The sequence below is a fragment of the Salvelinus fontinalis genome, chromosome 35 (assembly GCF_029448725.1).
Source record: "Salvelinus fontinalis isolate EN_2023a chromosome 35, ASM2944872v1, whole genome shotgun sequence".
Classification (NCBI taxonomy): domain Eukaryota; kingdom Metazoa; phylum Chordata; class Actinopteri; order Salmoniformes; family Salmonidae; genus Salvelinus; species Salvelinus fontinalis.
Genome location: NC_074699.1, coordinates 18,528,595 through 18,543,369, shown reverse-complemented (window position 1 = coordinate 18,543,369; position 14,775 = coordinate 18,528,595). Strand labels below are relative to the sequence as shown.

Below are 14,775 nucleotides of genomic sequence, written 5' to 3'. Positions count from 1 at the left end.
CAAGGAGGATGACATCACTCTTGACCTCTTCTCTCGCAACACAAATACCCTGTATCTGAATGCAACATCCCTCCCCCAAGGACACAAAGATGTAATATTTTCTCCCCCCACTTGGGATGAAAAGAGGCTTTAACCCACGCCTTGAAGGTAGCATAGCTGCGCCTCATCTTAAAGCAGATGTCTTTTTTTCCTCAATAGCTCAGGGTCGGCAGTGTCAAGGCACGTAGCCCCACAGCAGTTCCAGTCTTTTGTGGAGCCTCTCTTTGAGCTCAGTGAAAGGAAGGGATGTGCAGTCCAGCCAGGCAGTATGAAGAATGAAGAACTTTTTGAGCAGTTGAAGGTACTGGACTGTACACATGTGTGTTTATATGAGTGGGGTTACTGTTCTTCATTGAGCAAAGGAAGGTTGTTATGTGTGTGTGTGTGTGTGTGTGTGTGTGTGTGTGTGTGTGTGTGTGTGTGTGTGTGTGTGTGTGTGTGTGTGTGTGTGTGTGTGTGTGTGTGTGTGTGTGTGTGTGTGCGCGTGCACTCAATTACCTTTTTTCGCATCTCCTGTCTCTCATTCTTCAGTCTGTCCACCTCCCTCTGCAGCTCACCAAACAGCTCTTCCTTCTGCTGCTGTGCCTGCCTCTGCTCAAAACACACAAATGCCCACACACACACACACACACACACACACACACACCCGGAGGGCAGAGGTGAGGCACACATGGGAGAGGGAAGTGTCTGTTTTTAAAGGTGTCAGCGGAGACATTTGCATTATGCATATCACACCTCTGAAATTATCCATTAGCAGGTTATGGCATGAGAGCTGCTAAATCAGTTGACAGGATACTACGCTAGCACAGAAAATATCCTCTACTTTCACTGCCAAATGAGAGGGAGTGTTTGTCCCTACGGAGCAGAGACAGAGAGGGTCGCTGGTCCAGAGAGAAGCCCTCTCTACAGGCCCCTGTCCCTGTAGGACCAGACCCCCTCTGCTGTCCCCAGAGAAAGAAAGAGAGGCAAGCGAGACAGACAGACACAGGGAGAGAGAGAGAGAGAAAGAGAGAGAGAGGCAAGAGAGACAGAGGCAGAGAGAGAGAGAAAGAGAACATTCAGCCTCTGCTCAACACCCCCTTGCACATCCAGACACTGACTTATAATTTTAATATCTCTAATTTCCACAGCAGCGGCCGCTTTCCAAATGTCATTTTCCAATTTATGTCAAACCTTGTGACCATTTTTCTTAATAGGGCTTATGACAAGCCTGGTCGCCAGACGGATATGCAATTCAGATTGAGTGTTTTACAGGCGCGGGAGCCAACAGGCTGGGGTGTTTGTATGTTTATCTTTATCAGTGCCCGTTCAATATTTTTGAGGGGGGAAACCGAGAGCGCCATACACATGGGAAAATGTGGTTTTACGGGGAGGAAATGGCTGCAGGGAACAAAATAATAATTCTGTCATAAATCGAATAATTACAGTTACCATAATGAGAATTATGATGGCGGTAATGATAATGTATTAAAATATGTATTAACACTAAGAGCCTGAAATGGAACGTGGGATGGCTTCACGGTCATTATATGAATATTTATGTTAATTAAAACAGGGCCTCCCCTTTTATGTACCACTATATCTCAGTGCTAATCGTCTGAGTGGAACACAATGGGGATCGCTGAGGAGGGGCAGGATGCAGTTCAGGGCTCACCCTGAGGATGGCGCTGTGGAGCTCCTCTCTGGCACGGCCCAGCTGGCCCTGCAGGGCAGATGTCTCTCTCTCCCACTCCATCTCTCGCCCATGTAGCTCAGCCAATGACTTCTGGAGCCTCTGCACCTCAGCACTCCTGTCCTGCAGCTAGAGGGCATAGAAAGGAGAATAATGTCAATCTCACACACACACACACACACACACACACACACACACACACACACACACACACACACACACACACACACACACACACACACACACACACACACACACACACACACACACACACACACACACACACACAACTTTTGCTCAAGGGAGGTAAGGTATGGTCACACATCCTGGTCGAAACCACAGCCAACAGCATCCTGCTAAACTAAAGGCTTGACAACAAGCAGCTCATCAGACTAGATTAATCATATAAAGCCCGTAGAGAACATGTTGGGTAGTTCCTCACAAGACTCTTCATTTGGCTATAAAACTCCATACGATCCATATGATTGAGAGGTCTGGATGTTGGCGCTGAGGTCCAGCTCTCTCTGTGGGTGTTGGCTGGCTCTGTGATGTAGCTGTGACGCTCCATTCAGCTGGCTGCTGACAGGACTGAGAGACCTGAGAGAGAGACTGGCAGGCTGGCCTCCGGCAGGCCCTAATAGCCCATAATGATCACTGGGAACTTATTCAACGAGGAATTCATTCCTGGCTGGGGCCCGTGTGTGTGGCTGGCCTGTCCATGGCTGTACACTACGGTGCGGTCTGGTATGACATAGCGAGTCTCGCCCCACTGCTCCTCCCTCCGCCAACCGCCTATCGACTTGCCAACGCATGTTCTCCACCCTCAAAAAATGGGTAGAAATAACAGGAACAAGTTGTCGGAAATGAAATTTCAATTCATCCAGTCCCTTTATACACTGGTGCGGGTAGCCTGCCGTCGAGAGGGAGGGATCAATAGTGTTTAGACAGCAGAGCAGATTTCCTAAGCGCCGGATCAATAGGAAAGAGAGAGGGGAAAATACCCGGCTTTTCTTTGGGTGTTGTAGTAAATACGAACAAATCAGTGGCCTTAGGCTAAATGGATTGACCAGCTGTTTCCAACTTCTGTGCTGTAAATAAAGATCTATTCTGGAGTCTCTGACGGAGGCCCAAAGGGGAGAGTGCCACCAAAGGCGCTAGGCTGCCTCAGACACACACCTGACAGGACAAGGGGAGCAGGGGAAATAGGTACATGGGGGTAGTGGGGGAGCTATAGAGAGGCTTCAAGGCCAGGGCGCCTGGAGCAACTTGGATTGACAAAATGCTGCTAGCAGAGCTACCCTCTGTAGGACAGGTGAAACGAAAGGGTTCCCAGAGCTAATCAGACGGGCAAGTAAAATCAAGGAGGGCGATATATTTTGATGATCTGTATTTTAGTATGTCTGTGACCTTATCTACTGAAAACTCTGAAAATGCCACAACAAAGAGATGGATGTTTTTCAGCATTTCGTAAGAGAAGAATCCGATAAACAAACTTGATTCACGATAGGTCACAAAAGATGACTTTTTGGCTAACTTAAAAATAGTCATTAGGTGAACCGGAGTCAGTCGTTTGACATCGTGGAGTGTGGCAGGTCAGATATGTCAGCCAGAGTACTGGGCTAATCAGAGTCGAGCATCCTGACAGGATGACTGATCACATGGTGTGTTCCCCTCACCTTTAGACGTATTAAAGAAAAACACCACCGGCCACGCTCGCCTAGACCCACACCACTCATTGGAAAATGTTAAATTCATCACCAAGTCCTCAGCCCAAACAAAACACACATTGGACGACCAAACAATAAAAGAACCCCTGGTCATTCCTAATTGCCTACAAACACAGTGAAACGACACATTCAAAGAGAACGAGCGTGTTAAAGGATGGCTGTTGACTCTAGCTGCAGTGCGGGGGGGCGAAGGGGTGGGGGCTGAGGAATGATTGGCTTGGCTGTGCTTGGACACTAAGACAGGGGATGACTAAACCCCCCTCATGTTCTCCTCCCTGGCGGGGGTGCTGCTGATGGAAGAGGGTTACAGCAACAGTGACATACCGGTACCTCTGTGCTGCTGGTCTGGTCCAGCGGTCCATCCGTTACTGGAACACACACTCACTAAGTGATTTATAATTGCCCTCATTCTGCCACTCTGTCAGGGAGAACGCTGGTGACATGAAAGGGCTCCGCTCTGCATCTCAGCTGACAGACAACCTGGAGTTTGGTGACGCTGTGGAGGCTGCAACACTCCAGACTAACTGATCCCAGACAGACACAAACATCCAATTACACACTCATATCCACACTGGACGGATCTTTATCTCCAAACAAATAGGACAGAGTCATCAGCCATGTTATGTGATTGATTTAGAGGCCATTTAACACAATAATCTATATGTTAAATGTGTACATTATATTTGTTGTTCAATGTGTCTGGTGGGCTGTGTGTGTTTGTGTGTGTGTTCTAAAGCTCTCTCCTCTCTCTGCGGTAAAGGTCACTGTAGATTGGGCATTTAAAGCTTCTCGTGGCTGAGCCGAGGAACCTGCCCACGTTAGAACTCAACTCATTGCCTTCCCAGGCACATTACCTTAATGATGCTATTCCTCACACCTCCATCTCAGCAGATGGGGAGATACAGAAATGAGAAAGGCAGTAAAGACATTCTAATGTCCTCCCCAGCCATTCAATTCCGTCTCTCTCTGCCTGCATCCACACAAAGGAGCAGTGAAGCAATACTCCTTGTTTTCCCCTCAACAACCAACCAAGCTATTAATGCAGATACAAAGCTGTATGCAGAAACTGACATTAAACATTTATATTGCAGGTTTCCCGAAATCCTTGCTCTATTGTTGTTCGGTAATATAATTGTTTTTTAAAATATTAAAACTGTTCGTCTTGACAAATGGTAAAGCCTGCCTATGAAAGCAGCTTATTCTGCTCCTTCCTGGCGCCTGATCAAAACCCATTTACTCCACCGGGGGGATTGAACGAGACGTCTGATCGTTAACCCCGTCTCACCCTCTGCCGAGGCCTCACCCATGGGGGAGATGTTTACTGCCTGCTGTGTCTGCTGTTCACCCCCAAGATGTCAGCCCTGCATCTCAGTCTCAGCGGCCCTGGGTGGGTGCACCCTGTACACTGCAGTCCCAGCTCCTTCTCATACGCCCTGCTGTTCAGTTTATGCTGTCTTTGATGCCACAAGTCAAAAAGCGCGCCACATCTTCTTCTCCCTCCGCCCCTCACCCATCCTCTCAGCGTTTAAGCGTTCATTACTTCCATAAGTGCTTTTCAATTTACACTAGATGAAGCTCATTAAGTAGTGTATTTGTTAGCAGACATGCTGCCATGTTCTGAGACGTACTGGGTGTTTGTCTGCTGGGACAGGCTACATAAGTAAGAAGGGGTTACTGTGCTATGCTAGGCAGGTAAAAGTCACAATGCTTTGAATTGGACTGAATATCTCCTCATTCTCTAGAGAAAATATCTTGAATGCTTTTTAAATATGTAAGGACAATTTAATTGCTGATGAAATCTAGGCATTTTCTCCATATTGTCTATGAAAGCTTAACTGTAGGATTGAGCTGAGGAGGTTCTCAGAGAGTGGTCATTAAGATGGTCATGTCCCTGAAGAAGATCTGTTCCACATTGTGGCCTGTCTGTGTAAGCCGTTTCCCCTCCCTGTCTTTGAGGTATTTGGGGTATCCGGGGCGGAGGGGGAGACAGGGGCTGTTGAGAGTGTTTATGTTGCGGACCTGGACACAGGCTTCTAATGTGTAACACAGGACACTCCAGTATGCAGATGCCCCGGGCTATTCTCTAAGTGGTCTTTACTTTGAAAACACAGGTACCCTCCAGGGGGATGGGGTGGGGCTGCTGATGCAGGATGGGATGGGGGGCAAGAGTCCTGCTCAGAGCCCCATGCAACGCTCTGAATAATATATCCATACATCATCAGTCCGTGTCAGACTTTGATTCACGGCAGAGGACTTGCCGAAACCACTGTGGTATTAGCTTTAATAATGCAAGCTGGGGTTAGGCGCTTACTCTTTTCTGACAAATATGAGCAAATCAATTAATTCCACTGACATTCTCCCAAAGCACACATATAAATCCAACATGGACGCTTGCTTTTGTGTTTTTGTTTTATCAAGCAAAGCAAGCAAAAATAACTTCACGTTTTTATGTCCTAATTCTAAAATAACCCGACAGGATAAGGCATTTGTTATCGTTATAAACACATTTTTAAAGTAGATATTGACTTTAAAAATCTCAAATGAGGTCTGGAACACTTTGATGAGAAAATATGTTTTATATGCTAGTGCATTATGAGAATCATTCAAAGCAGCAGGACGTGATAATATGACACATATCGACCAAGTCCAGAACGCACTCAATGCACCTAACATAACAGCACACTAATATCCCCACCTAGAAAACCTCCTACACACAACACTTTAATTATGCACATAGAACATATTCAACATCTTGTCAATAACCTCATATTAGTAAACAAATGCTACCACAGCCAATTAGAAAAAATGCATTGTTCTTATTCACACTCGTAGCTGGCTTTCACAGCTCGCTGTCAATTTCAAGCTATACAGTGAGAACGAGACTGATTTTTGTGTACGGAGTTTTGCCATGAAAACTTTTACATGTTTCCAATCTCAGAGGAGAAGATTATCGACTTCAGGTGCTTAACATGATAGTGGTGACCTTGGTAAAGAGCACCAGCTGCCCCCCCCCCCTCTCTCTCTCTCTCTCTCCGTCTTTGTCTCTGTCTCTATTGGTCTCTCTCTCTCTCTCCGTCTTTGTCTCTGTCTCTATTGGTCTCTCTCTCTCGGCCAATAATGAATACAGCACCGTGACAAAGGCCATTACGTTTGCTGGTCTTATCAATACTTCTAAAAGCAGAACATCAATAGTTGTGAGGGGCACAGGATGTTTCGGCTAGTGAGACACAGTCTTGTAGAACTGATTAACCAGAGAGATGCTCACCAGAGAGGTGACATGGAGGAGAGGGTGACCCAATTAAAACAATGGAAATTCAGACTCCGCTGCCAGTCACACAGGCAATGAGCTAAAGCCCGTGAGACAGAAGGAAACAAGCTTTATCAGTCCCAAAAAAGCCCTGTCCTTACATGAATATTCTATCCTAATGAAACCTTTCTACATTTCTTCATCTCTCTACACTTGTCTGTCAGTCGTTTGGCTCATAAATATTGTCTTATTATTATCATCATCGTAATTTCTTCCCTGATACGCTCGAAAATTCAGTGGCAATTATCGAAGTGACAGGTGAAACAGGAACGCGCTGAAAAATAAATGAAGCGTTGCCATGACGACACGCCCGGCGAGAGGGAATCCGATGTGCGTATGTGTGGGCGTGCGCGTTGGTCACGTGACCCAGCCAGCCTCGGCTGCACAGCGCTACATTGAAGCCCCGCAGACCAAAGGACACTTAACCTCAATAGCTGGCAGCAATCGGAGGCCCATTTATTAGCTATTTCTGTCTAAAGGTCAGGGTGGCTATATGTCTGAGGCTGGGGCTCCAAGCAGGCAGGACGCTCTGCTCTTCTATGGGCTGGGCTAGAGTCAGGCACCGGGGCAGGCCGCTGTGCTGTGGCGTATTTACAGCCTGCATTTAAAGCATATGACAGTGTTATACCATAGCTGGGCTACAGCTGACAATATGGTCAGGTAGAATGTATATGTTCATTAACATGACAACCCCATGGCTGTCTGTGTGAACGGTCTCCTTCCCAGCAGGTGTAAAATGGAATTGGTAACTAAATGACTTGGATCAGATGTTAATTATGAAACACCTTGCGCAAATATATCTAGATTGCGCCAAAAATATCTAGATTGCGTGTTTTCCTGGAAAGAGGTGGCTGGTTGGTTTAAATTGGTTCAAACACATTGTAACTGGGTGACCCATAAAGCAGCTGTCACACCCTGAACATAGAGCGCCCTTGGTTCTCTATGGTGTAGTAGGTCAGGGCGTGACTAGGGGATGTTCTAGTTTATATTTCTATGTTGGTGTTTTGTATTGTTCAGCTGCCTCTAATTGGGGATCATATTTAGGTAGCTGTTTTTCCCACCTGTGTTTGTGGGATATTGTTTTTTGAGTTAGTGCTTTGTTGCGCTCCGTGACTGAACGTTTGTTATTCTTTGTTGTTTTGTTGTAAGCGTGACAGAATATCCCACCAAGAAAGGACCAAGCAGCGTGTGGTGGAGGAGAAAGTGAGTTGGACTTGGGAGGAAATCATGGGAGGACACGAGACCCGTCCTTGGCAGGAATCGCCAAGGAGCGTAGGGGGACAGCAACGACGCCGGGGACCGCGGCCGCAGAAACCTCAAGATTATTTTGGGGGGAGGGGGGGGGGGGAGGGGCACATGGAGCGGTCGGCGGAGCAGCGGGGAGTGCCAGAGCCCGAATGGCAATCTCTGGAGAAGTTCAACGAGGGATACTGGAGAGAGGTTTTGGCGAGGAGTATGCTGCAGCGCAGGCGCGCTGGAGAGCACCTTCTCAACCCGGTACCATCTGTGCTGGCTCCACAACCCAGGTCTCCAGTGCACCTCCCCAGTCCGGTACGTCCTGTGCCAGCTCCCCGCACTCTCCCTGAAGTGCGTGTCAACAGTCCGGTGCCACCTGTGCCGGCTCCACGCATCATGCCTCCAGTGGGCCTCCCCAGTCCGGTACGTCCTGTGCCAGCTCCCCGCACTCTCCCTGAAGTGCGTGTCACCAGTCCGGTGCCACCTGTGCCGGCTTCACGCACCAGGCCTCCAGTGCGCCTCCCCAGTTAAGTACATCCTGTGACAGCTCCCCGCACTCTCCCAGAAGTGCGTGTCACCAGTCCGGTGCCACCTGTGCCGGCTCCACGAACCAGGCCTCCAGTGCGTCTCCCCAGCCCGGTACGTCCGGTGCCAACTCCCCGCACCCGGCCTCCAGTGCGCCTTCCCAGTCCCGCTCCATGGCCGGAGTCTTCCTCTGCGCCGATGCCCAGTCCAGGCATGGCATCCAGTCCAGCTCCATGGCAGGAGCCTTCAACTGCACCAATGCCCAGTCCAGGCACGGCGTCCAGTCCAGCTCCATGGCAGGAGCCTTCAACTGCCCCGATGCCCAGTCCAGGCACGGCATCCAGTCCAGCTCCATGACAGGAGCCTTCAACTGCACCGATGCCCAGTCCAGGCACGGCATCCAGTCCAGCTCCATGGCAGGAGCCTTCAACTGCACCGATGCCCAGTCCAGGCACGGCATCTAGTCCAGCTCCATGGCAGGAGCCTTCAACTGCACCGATGCCCAGTCCAGGCACGGCGTCCAGTCCAGCTCCATGGCAGGAGCCTTCAACTGCACCGATGCCCAGTCCAGGCACGGCGTCCAGTCCAGCTCCATGGCAGGAGCCTTCAACTGCACCGATGCCCAGTCCAGGCACGGCGTCCGGTCCCGCTCCATGGCTGGAGCCTTTCTCTGCGCCAGTACCCAGTCCAGGCACGGCGTCCCGCCCAGCTCCATGGCCGGAGCCTTCCTCTGCGCCGATGCCCAGTCCAGGCACGGCATCCAGTCCAGCTCCATGGCAGGAGCCTTCAACTGCACCGATGCCCAGTCCAGGCACGGCGTCCAGTCCAGCTCCATGGCAGGAGCCTTCAACTGCACCGATGCCCAGTCCAGGCACGGCGTCCGGTCCCGCTCCATGGCTGGAGCCTTTCTCTGCGCCAGTACCCAGTCCAGGCACGGCGTCCCGCCCAGCTCCATGGCCGGAGCCTTCCTCTGCGCCGATGCCCAGTCCAGGCACGGCATCCAGTCCAGCTCCATGGCAGGAGCCTTCAACTGCACCGATGCCCAGTCCAGGCACGGCGTCCAGTCCAGTCCAGCTCCATGGCAGGAGCCTTCAACTGCACCGATGCCCAGTCCAGGCACGGCGTCCAGTCCAGCTCCATGGCAGGAGCCTTCAACTACACCGATGCCCAGTCCAGGCACGGCGTCCCGCCTAGCTCCATGGCCGGAGCCTTCCTCTGCGCCGGTGCCCAGTCCAGGTACGGCGTCCAGCCCAGCTCCATGGCCGGAGCCCTCTTTTTCGCCGATGCCCAGTCCGGGCACGGTGTCCAGTCCCGCTCCAAGGCAGGAGCCTTCCTCTGCGCCAGTGCCCAGTCCAGGCACGGCGTGCAGCTCAGCTCCAGGGCAGGAGCCTTCCTCTACGCCGGTGGCCAGTCCAGGCACGGCGTCCAACCCAGCTCCATGGCTGGAGCCCTCCTTGGCGCCGGTGCCCGATACGAGCACGGCGTTCAGCCCGGCACCATGGCCGGATCCGGGGTCTGGTCGGGGGCTACGACCTTCACCGGAGCCGCCACCGACACTAATCACCCCCCCACCCAACCCATTTGGTTTCAGGTTTCGCGGCCGGAGTCCGCACCTTTGGGGGTACTGTCACACCCTGACCATAGAAAGCCCTTGGTGCTCTATGGTGTAGTAGGTCAGGGCGTGTTCTAGTTTATATTTCCATGTTGGTGTTTTGTATGGTTCCCAATTAGAGGCAGCTGGTAATCGTTGCCTCTAATTGGGGATCATATTTCGGTAGCCGTTTTTCCCATCTGTGTTTGTGGGATATTGTTTGTTTGAGTTAGTGCTTTGTTGCGCTCTGTGACTGCACGTTTGTTATTCTTTGTTGTAAGTTTCACTATTAAAGATAATGTGGAACTCTACGCACACTGCACCTTGGTCCACTCATTTCAACAAGCGTGACAGCAGCTAAATGTCCATTTACAGTATGATCAGATGAAATAGAGGTGTTTTAGTTGGACCCTCCAAGGACAGAATCTACCTTTAGGATCTTAAACCATATTTTAGATCTGAACACAGTACACAAAATATACACCAATACATATTGAATACAGTGAAAGGTCACATAAACAATCTTCCATACAGACAAAGACTTTGTGGAGGAGTGTTTTTCTTCCAACCACAATTACCACTGATTAGCATTGACTTAAAAATGCAAAACCACAACATACCAAAACAATTCTGTCGATTCTGACGCCGGAGCGAATGGAGAGGCTTAAAATATACATATATATATTAAAAAAACAATTCAAACGAACGGGAGAAATGCTTTCATCCCACTGCAGCAATTATGGATCTAATCAGAGCTTTCTGCATGAAGGTACCGCTCTCCTATCTCGCTCCCATTTGCATCATAACACAGCGTGCAATATTAATTTCCGAGTTTACTGCTTATTGGAAGTGCAAAGTATGAAAAGCCATTAAGGGCTGCAAATGGGAAAGCTATTTGCTGTCACACGGATTCGGCTCTATTAAAAAGAAAAATCTTGTTAACTATTTGGAATTAGAGTCATTTGGCAAAAGGCATTCTGCCGCACTCCACTAAAATACGTAATTATGCTTCTCTTCTTTCTCTCCCCTATTCCTCTTTCATTTGCACAAGCGAGGGAGGCAAGAAGGGTGGATGGGGTTTGAGGGCATCAGGGGTGAGTAAGTGGAAGCAAAGGTAATTAAAGTTGGTGGCTATCTGTTTGGTTAATGCATGGAGCAGGCCAACAGAGACAGATCCACTCACACACACACAGCCTGGGGGGTTGAAGGAGGGAGATGAGGAGAATCAGCCTTCTGTCTCTCTCGGTCTTTGGCAGTTCCCCAGGCTCTCATCTGGAACACATTTTACCCACTCCAGCCCTCCTGTAGCCCAGCATACTAGCACCATCCAGCCCTCCTGTAGCCCAGTATACTAGCACAATCCAGCCCTCCTGTAGCCCAAAATACTAGCACAATCCAGCCCTCCTGTAGTCCAGTATACTAGCACAATCCAGACCTGCTATAGCCCAGCATACTAGCACAATCCAGACCTGCTATAGCCCAGCATACTAGCACAATCCAGACCTCCTGTAGCCCAGCATACTAGCACAATCCAGCCCTCCTGTAGTCCAGTATACTAGCACAATCCAGACCTGCTATAGCCCAGCATACTAGCACAATCCAGCCATCCTGTAGCCCAGAATACTAGCACAATCCAGCCCTCCTGTAGCCCAGTATACTAGCACAATCCAGACCTCCTGTAGCCCAGAATACTAGCACAATCCAGCCCTCTTGTAGTCCAGTATACTAGCACAATCCAGACCTGCTGTGGCCCAGCATACTAGCACAATCCAGCCCTGCTGTAGCCCAGCATACTAGCACCATCCAGCCCTGCTGTAGCCCAGCATACTAGCACCATCCAGCCCTCCTGTAGCCCAGCATACTAGCACAATCCAGCCCTGCTGTAGCCCAGCATACTAGCACCATCCAGCCCTCCTGTAGCCCAGCATACTAGCACCATCCAGCCCTGCTGTAGCCCAGCATACTAGCACAATCCAGCCCTCCTGTAGCCCAGCATACTAGCACAATCCAGCCCTCCTGTAGCCCAGCATACTAGCACAATCCAGACCTGCTGTAGCCCAGCATACTAGCACAATCCAGCCCTCCTGTAGCCCAGAATACTAGCACAATCCAGCCATCCTGTAGCCCAGAATACTAGCACAATCCAGCCCTCCTGTAGCCCAGAATATTAGCACAATCCAGACCTGCTGTAGCCCAGCATACTAGCACAATCCAGCCCTCCTGTAGCCCAGAATACTAGCACAATCCAGCCATCCTGTAGCCCAGAATACTAGCACAATCCAGCCCTCCTGTAGCCCAGAATACTAGCACAATCCAGCCCTCCTGTAGCTCAGAATACTAGCACAATCCAGACCTGCTATAGCCCAGCATACTAGCACAATCCAGCCCTCCTGTAGCCCAGAATACTAGCACAATCCAGCCCTGCTATAGCCCAGCATACTAGCACAATCCAGCTCTCCTGTAGCCCAGAATACTAGCACAATCCAGCCCCCTGTAGCACAGAATACTAGCACAATCCAGCCCTCCTGTAGCCCAGAATACTAGCACAATCCAGCCCTCCTGTAGCCCAGAATACTAGCACAATCCAGCCCTCCTGTAGCCCAGCATACTAGCACAATCCAGCCCTCCTGTAGCCCAGCATACTAGCACAATCCAGACTTCCTGTAACCCAGTATACTAGCACAATCCAGACCTGCTATAGCCCAGTATACTAGCACAATCCAGACCTGCTATAGCCCAGTATACTAGCACAATCCAGACCTGCTATAGCCCAGTATACTAGCACAATCCAGACCTCCTGTAGCCCAGTATACTAGCACAATCCAGACCTCCTGTAGCCCAGCATACTAGCACAATCCAGACCTGCTATAGCCCAGTATACTAGCACAATCCAGACCTCCTGTAGCCCAGTATACTAGCACCATCCATGGACCACGCTATAACCACGCTATCCATGGACCACGCTATAACCCAGTCCATAGTAAAACACTCCAGACTAGCGATCCAAACACAAGAACTAAACAAGTGTGCTTGTTCTGGCCCAAATCAAGGAGTGTATGTGTATCTTCCAAAGACACAACACAAACCCCAACCTGTCCTTTCCCTGGCCAATGCTTATTGATTATAGGTCTCTAAGGATACAGATTAACAGTTGGAATCACCCTAGTGTCATACTCCCTAACCTCTAGACCACCCTATCCTAACCCAGCTCATGGACCACCCTATCCTAACCCAGCTCATGGACCATGCTATCCTAACCCAGCTCATGGACCACCCTATCCTAACCCAGCTCATGGACCACCCTATCCTAACCCAGCTCATGGACCACCCTATCCTAACCCAGCTCATGGACCACCCTATCCTAACCCAGCTCATGGACCATGCTATCCTAACCCAGCTCATGGACCACCCTATCCTAACCCAGCTCATGGACCACCCTATCCTAACCCAGCTCATGGACCACCCTATCCTAACCCAGCTCATGGACCACCCTATCCTAACCCAGCTCATGGACCACCCTATCCTAACCCAGCTCATGGACCACCCTATCCTAACCCAGCTCATGGACCACGCTATCCTAACCCAGCTCATGGACCACCCTATCCTAACCCAGCTCATGGACCACCCTATCCTAACCCAGCTCATGGACCACGCTATCCTAACCCAGCTCATGGACCACGCTATCCTAACCCAGCTCATGGACCACCCTATCCTAACCCAGCTCATGGACCACCCTATCCTAACCCAGCTCATGGACCACCCTATCCTAACCCAGCTCATGGACCACCCTATCCTAACCCAGCTCATGGACCACCCTATCCTAACCCAGCTCATGGACCACCCTATCCTAACCCAGCTCATGGACCACCCTATCCTAACCCAGCTCATGGACCACCCTATCCTAACCCAGCTCATGGACCACGCTATCCTAACCCAGCTCATGGACCACGCTATCCTAACCCAGCTCATGGACCACCCTATCCTAACCCAGCTCATGGACCACCCTATCCTAACCCAGCTCATGGACCACCCTATCCTAACCCAGCTCATGGACCACCCTATCCTAACCCAGCTCATGGACCACCCTATCCTAACCCAGCTCATGGACCACCCTATCCTAACCCAGCTCATGGACCACCCTATCCTAACCCAGCTCATGGACCGCCCTATCCTAACCCAGCTCATGGACCACCCTATCCTAACCCAGCTCATGGACCACCCTATCCTAACCCAGCTCATGGACCACCCTATCCTAACCCAGCTCATGGACCACCCTATCCTAACCCAGTTCATGGACCACCCTATCCTAACCCAGCTCATGGACCACCCTATCCTAACCCAGCTCATGGACCACCCTATCCTAACCCAGCTCATGGACCACCCTATCCTAACCCAGCTCATGGACCACCCTATCCTAACCCAGCTCATGGACCACCCTATCCTAACCCAGCTCATGGACCACCCTATCCTAACCCAGTTCATGGACCACCCTATCCTAACCCAGCTCATGGACCACCCTATCCTAACCCAGCTCATGGACCACCCTATCCTAACCCAGCTCATGGACCACCCTATCCTAACCCAGCTCATGGACCACCCTATCCTAACCCAGTTCATGGACCACCCTATCCTAACCCAGCTCATGGACCACCCTATCCTAACCCAGCTCATGGACCAC

The 14,775-nt window shown here is 50.5% G+C and overlaps 1 protein-coding gene across 3 annotated transcripts in view; it reads right to left on the bottom strand.

Moving 5' to 3' along the window:
- Positions 1-14,775, bottom strand: part of LOC129834438 (centrosome-associated protein CEP250-like) — a 193,231-nt gene that overhangs the window by 41,735 nt on the left and 136,721 nt on the right. For all 3 annotated transcript variants that reach the window (XM_055899417.1, XM_055899418.1, XM_055899419.1), the window contains exons 14-15: positions 1,694-1,840; positions 538-630 (exon numbers count right to left, since the gene is read on the bottom strand). In XM_055899417.1, the coding sequence (XP_055755392.1) occupies positions 538-630; positions 1,694-1,840 (240 nt within the window). The remainder of the gene's footprint in view (positions 1-537; positions 631-1,693; positions 1,841-14,775) is intronic.